The sequence below is a fragment of the Stigmatopora argus genome, chromosome 16 (genome assembly GCF_051989625.1).
Source record: "Stigmatopora argus isolate UIUO_Sarg chromosome 16, RoL_Sarg_1.0, whole genome shotgun sequence".
NCBI classification, from domain to species: domain Eukaryota; kingdom Metazoa; phylum Chordata; class Actinopteri; order Syngnathiformes; family Syngnathidae; genus Stigmatopora; species Stigmatopora argus.
In genome coordinates this window covers 13,114,204-13,127,415 of record NC_135402.1, presented here as the reverse complement: position 1 = coordinate 13,127,415, position 13,212 = coordinate 13,114,204, and the positions used below count along the sequence as shown (strand labels likewise).

General features: G+C 41.2%; 1 protein-coding gene across 2 annotated transcripts in view; it reads right to left on the bottom strand.

The window, feature by feature from the left end:
- The window catches only part of galt (galactose-1-phosphate uridylyltransferase), a 51,203-nt gene that overhangs the window by 35,660 nt on the left and 2,331 nt on the right, over window positions 1-13,212 (bottom strand). Inside the window, exons 2-6 of one of the 2 annotated variants that reach the window (XM_077623275.1) lie at window positions 8,604-8,773; window positions 8,436-8,511; window positions 6,418-6,466; window positions 5,496-5,625; window positions 3,340-3,396 (exon numbers count right to left, since the gene is read on the bottom strand). In XM_077623275.1, the coding sequence (XP_077479401.1) occupies window positions 3,340-3,396; window positions 5,496-5,625; window positions 6,418-6,466; window positions 8,436-8,511; window positions 8,604-8,773 (482 nt within the window). The remainder of the gene's footprint in view (window positions 1-3,339; window positions 3,397-5,495; window positions 5,626-6,417; window positions 6,467-8,435; window positions 8,512-8,603; window positions 8,774-13,212) is intronic. The other variant, XM_077623276.1, reaches the window with a different exon arrangement.

Genomic DNA, 13,212 nt, shown 5'->3' with positions numbered 1-13,212 from the left:
GGTCGCAGTGGGTGCGGGTTTTTGTTCCAACCTGTAAAAGGAAGCCTTTCCACCAATCTGGTTTCTTAGAAGTGCAATCAGTGGATAGCAGTCAGGTGCTTCTTGTTTCAGCAGAAACCTAATTGGTTGAACTGTTTGTGTTGAATCGGTTGGAACAAAAACCCGCACCCACAGCGGACCTCGAGGACCAGTTTGGAGACCTCTGGTATAAAAGGCTTAGGCCAGCATATTCAACTTGAGCTGTCAATCGTTGCCACCGTGTGTCCAAGCACGATTACTACATGCCCACACTATGTTGAAAAATGTGTTTCAATGAAGATCAGCATACATAACTGCTGAGCTTGTTCAGTGCCCTGGAAAAAAGGTAGACCACGTTATATTGGCTCCTTGAAAAGTATATCTCATATAAAAGTTTATATGGCTTAGGCCAGGGTTGGGCAAACTTTTCGGCCCGGGGGCCACATTGACTTTAAAAATTTGACAGGCGGGCCGGGTCAGCACAAGATAGAGTTAGGTTCCGAGCAATTGTTCATAAGTTGAATTTGTTCGTAAGTTGATTCAGTGCTATATTTTGTATTATAATATATGTTTAAGGCCTATATAAGTATATTGAAGGTTTATATAAGTGCATTTGTATGTTTAAGGCTTGCATAAGTAACCTGCATTGGTTTGTACTGAAAAAAAAATTAACGAACGATCGTCGAACGATTCAAGTTGTATGCCCGTGCAACGCTCACCATTTTCTCACCCGCATCAAGCTTCTTTATTATTGCCACTTTTGTTTCAAATGAAATGGCTTGCCTCTTCCTTGCACTACCACCCTCACTAGAAGCCTTTCGCTTTTCACCAACCATATTGAATAATGGATACACAAAATATTTAATGATAAAAATGTTCTTTGTGCACTGGAGATACGTTCACGCACTTACGCACTGCAACGAACTGGGCAGAGGAAGGTGGATGATGGGTGAGCTGAGCTCTCACAGCGCCAGGCGTCGGTATTAGCGGCGGAAAGAAGCACTACAAGAAGTAGCCGAAAGAAGCCAGGCTCACAGAACAAAGAAAGTTGTAAAAACATTAAAGTAAAATGTATAAAGTACAAAGTAAAGTAAAGAGGAATGTATTAAGAAATATTAAAATGTAATTTAAAAAACGATAGAAGGGCTGTAAAACACGAAAAACATAAGAATATACAGAGCTACTGTCACTGGCTTCCGCATGACGGCACCATCTTGGAAAAAAAAGGGGGAAAAAATAAAAAAACAAAAACAAAAACCTATGCGCAGACATGTTCGTATGTACCGTTGTTCGTAACTCGAATGTTCGTAGGTAGGGGAGCGTCTGTACATATAAAAACTGCATCCGTTAACAGTACATATGAAACATAAACAGAAAAAAGGACTAAAGTATGAACATACTCATCACTCATCTGGGATTTATGGGGTGCTTTCTTGGTTTTCATCAGACTAAAGGTCTGTTCACACACATGTAGAGCCAAATAACACCAGAATTCTCTGTGCCATCTTCTGGATGTTTGGAAATTTGGCTGCACTTAATGAAGCCTAAAACTCCGAGACTTTCAGGGAGTTGAACTTGTCACATTGGAGATCAATCCGTTCCAACTGCAACTCATGTGGAACCGTTTTCGGGTTTTGTGAGAAAGGAAATGACACCAGCTGTCAATTTTTCCAAAATCACAAAACCGACGGCAGAATTGCTCATGCAGGTCATCCAATGATTTCCTGTATTTTGACCGCAAAAAAAAAAAATAATAATAATGATTTGGACAACGTCGGCGGGCCGGATTAAAAGGCCTAACGGGCCGTATATGACCCGCGGGCCGTATATGACCCGCGGGCCGTAGTTTGCCCACGTCTGGCTTAGGCCATCAGGTATTTCCTCTCAATGATATACATTTGTGCGATGTATATTGAATTATATATGTTAAAATAATAATGGAGGGTGCTTTCTGTATATACAAAGCACTGTCATACAGTGTAAGTGTATTTTATATTTTATTTTTATGTTTCGATTTTCACCAAAATTCGAGTTACACCATGTCTCAGAAACTGATCGACGTCATAACCCGAGGAGTCACTGTAGTCACATGCAGATGGACAGCAACATGGTCTCAATGCATAGTGTGCCAAAGCAGCATATATATTATATAGTCTCATGGCAGAGCACACAACAGCAGAATGAGGCCTCATTTCAGGGTGGGGATAGTGAGACCAGGGGTTCTAATTTAGCGCACTCCTCGGCATCAAGCAATACAATTAGTGATAGTATTAGCAAGCCAACAAAGACATTGAGACAGACAGACTTTTAGAACTGAAGAAAGATAAAGAGGACTTTTCAGGCAAGTTATCGGTGCTTTATTCAAAAGGAGGGGCACATGGATTTCATTTATTAGTAAAGGTAAGACGATAACATTTTAAGTTAATTCATTCATTTTTTGAACCTCTTATCCTCACTAGGGTCGTAGGTGTGCTGGAGCCTATCCCAACTGACTTTGGGCACGAGGCAGGGGAACTCTGAAATGGTGGCCAGCCAATGGCAGGGCATGGGGACACAGAAAATGCATTCACGCTCACACTCATATGTAGCGGCAATTTAGAGTGTTCAACTACCCTAAAATGCATATTTTTGGAATGTGGGAGGAAACCATAGTACCCGGAGAAAACCCACACAATCCCATGGACAACATGCAAACTGCACACAAGAGGACCGACCTGGGATCAAACCCAGGGCCCCAGAAGTGTGAGGCCGATGCACGAACCACTGACACGCTAACCACTCACCATCTGGGTCGCCCACCTTTAAACTTATTTTCTTAATTACATTACTTAAATTATATTTTCTATTTTTTCCTCAAATAATTAATAAGCTGTAGGTTCACCTATTTGTTACTCTTACTCTGTCTCACTAGACATGAACCTCACCCCACGTCACTGGTGGCACAGGTAGGGAAACCGAGTGACATTTCGTTAGCCTTTCTTAGTTAGTTATAGGGTTAGGTCTTGAAATCGACAGTACATACATGGTCAAACTGAGCATGTGTTTTTGTTTTGTTCTATTTACTGTACTTTGTTTTTGTCATGGTTAGTGTTTGCGTTTTTTTACATTCCTGCCTTAGTGTGTCTCCCTGTTTCCCTCCATTTGGGTCCTTCCTTATTTCTTATTTACTGCCTGTCCACGAAACATGACTGAACGTGACCGTTTTTACATGAATTCTTGGATATTCCATATATTATATTACCATATAGGTAATGTAATTATTTTTATGCTCAAATATTTACATTGGCCAATATTATAAATATTGAGTGTTTGCATTTTTACCTGACAGTGAGGATGTGGATTGGAACAACCCATTATAGCTCCTTTATTTTCAAAAATCTAAAGAAAAAAATAGAAAAAAGATCAATTAAATTACTCTTGCTGTCACACATAAGCATTGTACTAAAATATGGATGTTTTGTGATAGTTATGATGTATGTACAGGTAAATATATGTAATTCAGACTTACAATGGATAGGATAGAGAGAACAAAACAAATAATATGCATGGAAGTCAAGCAAGTAAACCACCGCTTGACATTACTTCAATATGCTTCTCCAAAGTCACAAGATTTATTTACACCCTAAACACACATCTCCAGCACATCCCAAAATTCCTTAATTGGGTTGGAATCTAGAGTATGGAAGGTCATGTTGTCTGATGAGAGTCGATCAGGAGTGGGCAAGCTACTCCACAGTGGGTGCAGGTTTTCGTTCCAACAAATAAAGAGGACACCTTTAAAATACTCTAAAACTATTTTCAGTACGTTTATTGTAAAACTGATCTTGTTTTACCCTTTTCAGCTCTAATCCAGATCGTCTCGGTCATTGATAGCAAACGAAAACGTCAACGTCAACTGATAATATTGTCATGCATTAAGCATGATATGCGCATGCGCATTACCCTTTCATAGGTCTGCCTTTTCACTATATAAATATAGCGCGTCAGCAACCAATGTATCCAGACAGTCAAGCTGTCAGCGTCATACATGACATCTACAAAATCTTGAAATTAGTGCATACAAATGGAGCACCAACTGATTATGCACCATGTGGACTTTAGGGATTTTTTTTTTTAGACTTTTAAGTGCGCCCTATGTGAGTGAATACCGTATTTTCTCGCATATTGACCGCCTTCGCGCATAAGCCGTACCCTTAAAATTGCCTTCAAATTGTTGAATTTCACCATTTCTCTCATATAAGAAGCCCCCCTGATTCACAATTTTCACCTCCATATTCCTGGTTTTAATAGGGAGTACAAATGTGTTACTTTGAAGGGAAAATCTGAAGAAAAATAATCACGTGGTATTTCTGAGCTATGACCATAATTATTGTAGAATCTTTTCTTTCTGTGGTCCGAAAGAGTGTTGCCTGCACGTGGACGAAATAAAAAAAGGAGTCACGTGAGCAGTCAACCAGGAAGTGTGTCCGTAGGGGTCTGGTTTTGCCATACCATCCCTAATCACCAAGTCTCTGGATGCAATAATAGCATGAGATACACAAAATGCAGGTAACAAGGCTGATATTTTAATGATCGACCGCAAGACCTTTGATCAGCCTTAACAACTATTGGGATGTGATGACATGGTAAACACTACGAACAGATGTATCAAGGCTACTCGCATCCGGACAGTCAGAGCACGTTTATCTACCCGTAAAAGGTAAGATGGCGGCGCCCTGAGCGAGCAATGGCAGGCATCATGAGTTTTTTCACGTTTTATGCAAGATACGGTTTATTTTTTTCTTAAATTTCATTCATAGACATAAAAAAAAAAAATATTTAGCGTTTTATCTGGTTATCCTTTCTCAATTTTAAAATAAATGACCGTATCGGCTGCATTGTCTTGCATTATGGCGTTTTGTCTTTGTCACCTTGCAGTTTCGTGCATGTAAAGTCTAATTTGTGCATATATAAGCCGTACCCTTTCTTCAGTCATCATCTTTTTTAGTTACAAATACACCTTTTATGCAAGAAAATACGGTATGTGCTGCATTGCATTTGTACGGTTTATGATCAATTAATGAGGGGCATTGCAATTATTGATAAGGGGAGCAATTGGCAGAGGTTGACAGAGTGTTTCATCAATGGATTTTTTTCCTTCCCTGATGGCACAGGGTACTCGGACGTTTGGTCCCCGGACGTTTGGTCGACCGGACGTTTGGGCGCCGTGTTGTTACTCTTGAAACCAGCTCTCAAAATTATAATCATGAGAGAGAGAGAGAGAGAGAGAGAGAGAGAGAGAGTTTGATATCTTAATATCTAATATCAAAATATCAACAGTAAACTCTGTCATAATTTGACAGCGTAACAACCCGGCGACCAAACGTCCATTCTACCAAACGTCCGTTCTAGCGCTAATCACCGCCGGGCCACACAGTACAGGTATGTTGTTTATATATTATGTAAGATGATTGGCTAATAGTAGGAGTAACCCATACCTGAACCCATGGGTATGTGGCTCCCAGTTCTTCCGTGAGCTCTGCCCATTTGTCAACCACATTGACAATTTCTCCTTTTTTCATGAGGGGGAGTGTCACATCAGTCCAGGGATGGAAACACATTACTTTACTGAAAATATATGGAATAAATCAAGGAAAAAAAGTGTGAACCGAAACTATAGATCAAAGTAAGCTGGATTGGTAGCTGGAATGACACCTACGCTCACACCACACAAGGCCAGATGTCTTATCGCACCTAGATAAACACACTCAGACATCTCAATTGTGTAATCCACCCCATCTTTTAGAGTCGGAACCCACTGGGGTTTGAACCCTCAATCTCTGAACTGTTAGGTTTAGTTGGGGTTTTGGGGTGGATGTGTGTGCGTTCCCCTTGTGTGTGCTGTCTGTGTGATTATCGTATGCGTTTCGCCTATTGTGTCCATGGTTTCCCAACCCTCGTGTGATCAGGTGTGTGTATTTTGTAATCAACCCATCTGTCTATATACACCGTGTGTTTTTCAGTCTTTGTCGGATCGTCTGCTTTACCCTGATTTGTCTACTAATACTCGAAGTACATATGCCATGTTCCAAGTTCCTCGTTTCCCCATGTCTTTCCATGTCAGGTTTGGTTTTGTTATTTAATTCTAAGTCCATGTTATTTTCTGAAGAGCCTGCCTTAGTTATTAAAGGTTTTGGTAGAGCACTCCATGCCCTTGTCCCAGTTTGCTTCCCCAGGTTTAGGTCCTTCTACTACAGGGGTCGGGAACCTTTTTGACAGAGAGAGCCTTAAAAATTCAACTTTTCAAATGTTATTCATTGAGAGCCATACTTAGAATTTAAAAGAAAACGGGTGATGCTTTAATTTTGGTTTACTGCAACAACAACAAACCAAAACAAAAATAGTTTTTTTCTCTCTTACCACACGCCTCTGGCAGCTTTAGACTGGAACAAAGGGTGTTGTTCTGAAACTGTTAAGCACAAAATTATATTTTTTCGTGGAAAATCACATGATACTGTACAATAAAACACCATTAAAACAACATTAAAAAGATTATAAGAATTTCTATTTTAATCGTCTTGTGTTAGTTTCAAGAATCTTGTCTGACCAAAAATTCAGAGACATTACCAATAGATTTTTACCAAAGTGAAATACAGTGGTACCTCGACATACAAGTGGCCCGACATACGAGCAATTCGAGATACGGGTAAAATTTCGGGCAAATATTTATCTTGAGATACGAGACACATTTTGATATACGAGCAGACAGCGGATGCTGCTCATAAGAACGTCATGGGCGCTGTCCCTCTCCCCGCAACTCCCTCGTGTAATGTCTCTGGTCGCAACTCCGTTTGTAATGTCTCTGCGAGCACTGGGCGGAGCGTTGAATTTTTTCTGTGTTTTTTCCCCGTTCGTCAGTGCGAATGGCATATATACCACTTCTCGTTGGCAAGTGCCCGTGCGTTATCCTATTGTGAGGACATTTTTGTGCATCATTTTGGGAATATTTTGAAGGAAGTACAAACTCAAACAACCCTCGATATTGACTGAAAATCAGTGTGGAGGCGGGGCAAAAAGAGCCAACCCGGGAGAAGAAAGGTATCAAAATGTCAAAAAAAATTACAATTAATTTTAGTCGATTAAACTTATTTTTGAGTGTGTCTCCATCGTAATCCAAGTTTATTTAAATTTGTTTATGTTATGTTACGAGCGTATTGCCGTGGAAAAAGGCCCCCCTCTTCCTCCACTCTCTCTGTCCGTCTCTCTCTCTCTCCCCCCTTCGAAATCCGTATAATTTTAGTACTATTAAACACATTTTAGTAATATTAAACCAATAGTTGTGTTAATTTGTTAATAGATGGCGAATTAGAACAAATAAAACATTTTTTCCAATCCAATATTGGATTGGATTGGATAACTTTATTCATCCCGTATTCGGGAAATTTCGTTGTTCCAGTGGCAAGAGGGTGAGGATGCAGGAATAGGAAAGGCATTTTAGACATAAATAGATAGGTAATAGATAGGTAATAAGTAGGTCAAGAAATAAATACATGAATAAATATATAATTAAATAAGCGTGTTGCTTAGGACATATATACATACATACATACACATAAATGTACATGCATGCATACGGTAGGTCTTAACACCCAGCCATTTTTTTGTTAAAGAGCCTGACAGCTGATGGGAGGAAGGATCTGCGGAAGCGCTCCTTCCTGCAATGAGGGTGCCGCAGTCTATTGCTAAAGGAGCTTCGGAGGGACTCCACAGACTCATGCAGGGGGTGGGAGGTGCTGTCCATGATGGACATCATCCTGCTCAGCATCCTCCGCTCTCCCACTTCCTCCACAGAGTCCAAAGGACAGCCCAGAACAGAGCTGGCCCTCCTGACCAGCTTATTCAGCCTGTTCCTGTCCCTCTCCGTGCTCCCGCATCCCCAACAAAGCACTGCATAAAACACTGCAGAGGCCACCACAGTGTCGTAGAAAGTCCTCAGCAGTGTCCTGCACACTCCAAAGGACCGTAGACTCCTCAGTAGGTAGAGGCGGCTCTGGCCCCTTTTGTACAGGGCATCTGTGTTTGTGGACCAGTCTAGTCTGTTGTTGAGGTGAACACCCAGGTACTTAAAATTCTCCACGATTTCAATGTCTGTACCCTGGATGTTCACCTGAGTGGTCTGTTGAGGATTCCTCCGAAAATCGATGACCATCTCCTTTGTCTTACTGGTGTTGATGTAGAGGTGGTTTTGCCTACATATCCTGCCTACATATCCTGTTTTTGGTGTTTTTTCAGAGGGTTGGAACGAATTAATTTGTTTTTAGTTCATTTCAATGGGAAACGTTCGTTTGAGTTATGAGAAAATCGACATACGAGCTCAGTCCCGGAACGAATTAAGCCCGTATCTCAAGGTACCACTGTAATGGCTTTAAAGGACTAACCAAAATCTGGAGCATCTGGCTGAATGGCAGGAAAGTCATTTTCAAAAACAAAAGTTGTCTTGTAATTTGGATTTGTCTAGTAAGACAAAACAAATATACATTTGAAAGTTTTTTTTCTGACAGTCATATGCATATTACTGTGGTGGGCCACCAGGACTTGGGTGTTACCTTTCCACAAGCCCGTGTGTTTCCAGGACATAGTGGATTGTATGGATCATATCTCGGTATACATTCCTCTTGAGGTTTTTCCACCTGACCGGCCCAGGGTCTTTTAATGCGGTGAGCTGAGACCAGGATCCAACTGTCCCTCAGAGGGTTATAACGTAGGTGCTGGTGCTCTGAGGAAGCATAAAGACAAAAAAATGAAAAGACTTGCAGTAGGCCTGGGCAATATGGCGAAAATTGTTATCACGACCAAAATAAATAAATAGCAGTTGATATCGATAATATCACGATAACTAACACATCTTTTTCTTTCATATTTGAAACTTCAAACTTCTGCGAATAAGAAAATTACTTTACTTGTAATTATGAAAGTAAATATGTTACCTTACTTTAAAAGGAAAGAAAATATAAAATATTGTCATTTTTTAAAGTATTTTTGTTGTTCTGTTGTGCAATAAAGATAAGACAACTTCCTCTGTACACTATTGGATTGGATTGGATAACTTTATTCATCCCGTATTCGGGAAATTTCATTGTGACAGTAGCAAGAAAAGGCATAGTTATAAGTTAGACAGTACAGTCGCAAAGGCCGCACAACAACAAAGCAAAAGCAAAAAGTTCAAAGCAAATCAAAGTAAATGGAAACTGGAAAATGGAAACAAAAACTGGAACCACACACAGGAAGTCTTCCACAAGATGGGGAACTTCTGCAGACTGTGACCGAGGTAGAGAATATGCAGTCACTCTTCCAAGCTTATCTGCACAGTTCCTCAGTAGTCTGGAGCTGAAGAAAACAGCAGCAGGGCAGAACTCGACTCCGTTGCTGGTAAGCGCCGACAGCTCTTCCATCTTATCCCACGATGGAATGGTTGGTCAGAAGCGTTGCCTCTTCTCCTGGCACTTTTGTCCAGCTCCGAATCCCTGGCGGCACCGAGGTGTTGCTCCTTTCGCTGCGTATTGTAACAGCTACCGTAATTACTCGAATATAACACGCAGATTTTTGCTATATAATTAATTCCAATAGTTGGGGGTGCGTGTTATAATCAATAACTAAAATAAATTACAAATTTTCGATCGAAAAAAGCATTGTCAAACTCACTTTGACGCACGGATTTTACGTCATCTCGTAGAGCCGACGCACGGATTTTACGTCATCTCGTAAAGCCAATCGGATGATGTGTTGTGGGAGGAAGAGGAAGTGGATGAAGGAAGCGTGCACGTTGATAGGATTCTCAACGAAGAGATGTTTGAGAGGTGTCAGGAGTGGCCCTTTTGGCCCTCCTGGGTTGCCGTTGACGCATACCGGCTGTAGCCAATCCATTGATTGCTTTCGTTTCCTGTATTTAAGTAGCGACGCGTCATCACACGTCGCCGGATCGTTCACTATCGTTGACTATCATTGACTGTTGTTAGCGGTTGCTAGCGGTCGCTAGCTGTCGTTATTCTGTTGCCTCTGTCCGTATGCGCGCTGCATGCGGCCACGTTTGTTTCCACGCCTTGGTTGATTCATTAAAGGACTCCGTATCACGCTGAATGCCTCGTCCTCTCCTGCTTCCTGCATTTGGGTCTACCTACATCCACGGTCGCGTCGCACAACGCGGCGCGACCGTAACAGATGCCCCCGATCGCGCTGCGACGACCCAGCGACACGGCGCGATCATAACAAGAGGACAGACAAAGAGAGAGAGGAACTCTTCATTTGAAGGATTCTAATGAATAAATTTGTTTGAACAAAACAATCGTGAAACGAAGAAAAAAAGGTAAGATTTCTGATTTTCGTCAGCGGGAAATTTTAGGTGCATGGTAGTCCCATGTGTGTGACAGCATAGGCATGGCTGAATGGTTCCAAAAAAAGAAGTAGCCGAAAGAAGCCAGGCTAACAGAACAAGGAAAGTTGTAAAAACATTAAAGTAAAAAGTATAAAGTACAAAGTAAAGCAAAAAGGAATGTACAGACGCTCCCCTACTTACGAACATTCGAGTTACGAACAACGGTACATACGAACATGTCTGCAAATTGCGTTTATGTCGAAAAATGTTCGTAAGTTCAAATTTGTATTGCGCGCCTTTTTCCGAGTAGTGCTTCTTTCCGCCGCTGATACCGACGCCTGGCGCTGTGAGAGCTCAGCTCACCCAGCATCTACCTTCCTCTGCCCAGTTCGTTGCAGTGCGGAAGTGGGTGAACGTATCTCCAGTGCGCAAAGAACCTTTTTCATTTTTATCATTAAATATCTCGTGCATCCATTATTCAACATGGTTGGTGAAAAGCGAAAGGCTTCTATTGAGGGAGGTGCAAGGAAGAGGCAAGCCATTTCATTTGAAATGAGTGGCAATAATAACGAAGCTTGATGCGCGTGAGAAAGTGGTGAGCGTTGCACGTGAATACAACTTGAATCGTTCGACCATCAGTACCATTTGTAAACAGAAAGATCGAGCAGCAGGACCCAAATATTGAACGTTGCACAAAGTTTGCAAATCAATTGAATGATGCCATACAGTGCTACCGCATCATTTATGATGAAAAAAAACCTCCAATCGTCATTAGATAGCTTCTTTCGGCCAGTTTCTAGTAAATCTCTCTCTCTCTCTAATGTATGTATTCTCTACATGTTATTAAATGTTTTTTTCAGTACAAACCAATGCGTGTTACTTATACAAGCATTAAACATACAAATGCACTTATATAAACCTTCAATATACTTATATAGGCCTTAAACATAAATTATAATACAAAATATAGCACTGAGCAACTTACGAACAAATTCAACTTATGAACAATCGCTCGGAACCTAACTCATTCGTAAGTAGGGGAGCGTCTGTATTAAGAAATATTAAAATGCAATTAAAAAAAGATAGAAGGGCTGTAAATCACGAAAAACATAAGAGTGTACAGAGCTACTTCCACTGGCTCCCGCGTGAACGGCGCCATCTTGGAATTGGTAAAATTAATGAAAAGTAATGAATTTCTTCACATTCATGATGTCTGGCCTACGAATTCTTGTTTTGCCCTAGGACCACGTTTCGTGAGTGTGAGCGTGAATGGTTGTCCGTCTCCTCGTGCCCTGCTGGCCACCATTTGAGGGTGTCCCCCGCCTGGTGCCTGAAGTCAGCTGGGATTGGCTCCAGCACTTTGGTACTTGAAGTAAATTTTCAGACAATGTCTTGGTCATGCTGTTGGCGACTTGATCAACGACTAGTGGGTGACTCAGATTGTCTGTCTCACAGTAAACACCCACAGTAATCCCTTGAATATCACGGTTAATGTAGACCAGACATGGCCGCGATAATCGAAAAATCTCAAAGTAGGGTCACCGCTATAATAGAAAAAATAAATAATTATTTTTTCCTTCAGTGCTGAGTCCTAATAGCAAGAGTGGCTTCCGCTTATGAGTTTCAGCGTGGATTTTCACATTATTATGAACTTTTAAAAAATTAAAATACCTTCATTGCTGAGTCCTAGTAGCAAGAGCGGCTTCTGCTTACGAGTTTCAGCGTGATTTTTTTATGAACTTTTACAAAATATATATATATATAATTAATAGCGGAAAAAAATTGCGAAGTAGGGAATGAGTGATAAGTGAAGACGCGATAATCGAGGGATTACTGTATACTCCTTGATAGATGGCGGAACAAAAAGATTAAAAACATTACAGCATTTTGACAACCTGGAAAACATGCAGAAAAAGCAACATTCCATTCAATTATACTATGTTATGTAGTCTATAACCCTTTTGACATTACTCACACTGATCATGTATCTTGTTTGTGTCGCTGAAATTGTGTATGTATTCACATTTATATTTTACTTGTTTATACTTAATCCTTGTATTTGGTTTTCGACAAAAGTACTCCTTTGTTCTGCAAATTTCACCTTGTATCTTAGGACTCATAATTCTTTCTTGTTAGCTCTGTTCGCAGAGCTGCCAACTTCTCCGGAATTTCCAGAGTTCACCCGACAAGCAACGCAAACTCCGGGCCTCTGGACAACCTCCCTAAACTCCGGAAATCCCCCAAAATGTATCACTTTTTTTAAGCAACCGTTTCGGAAAAGTGTCAAATTTCAAATTTAAATGCCTCGAAATTCACACCATCGCCCCGGCTTCCGCATCTTACTTCCGCATTTGATTCAACTGCACTGTAAACAGCTTTATCCTCATTAGGGTCGCGGGGGGTGCTGGAGCCTATCCCAGCTGACTTCAGGCCAGAGGCGGGTGACACCCTGAATCGGTGGCCAGCCGATCGCAGGGCACAAGGAGACGGACAACCATGCATGCTCACACTCATACCTACGGGCAATTTAGAGTGTCCAATCAGCCTACCATACATGTTTTTGGAATGTGGGAGGAAACCGGAGCACCCGGAGGAAACCCACGCAGGCCCAAGGAGAACATGCAAACTCTACTCTGGTGGACCAAACTGGATTTGAACCCAGGACCCCAGAGCTGTGAGGTTGACACGCTAGCCATTCGCGCCACCGGGCGCATTGTGAATCATCCGAGTTACAAGTCTTGTGCGATTTCAGATTTGGAATTGATTGCATAGGTAGCCTCTATTACTTTAACATTTTTGTTTTCGTTTTTTTTCATAAAGGAAGTAAGTATTAAGGCTATTAT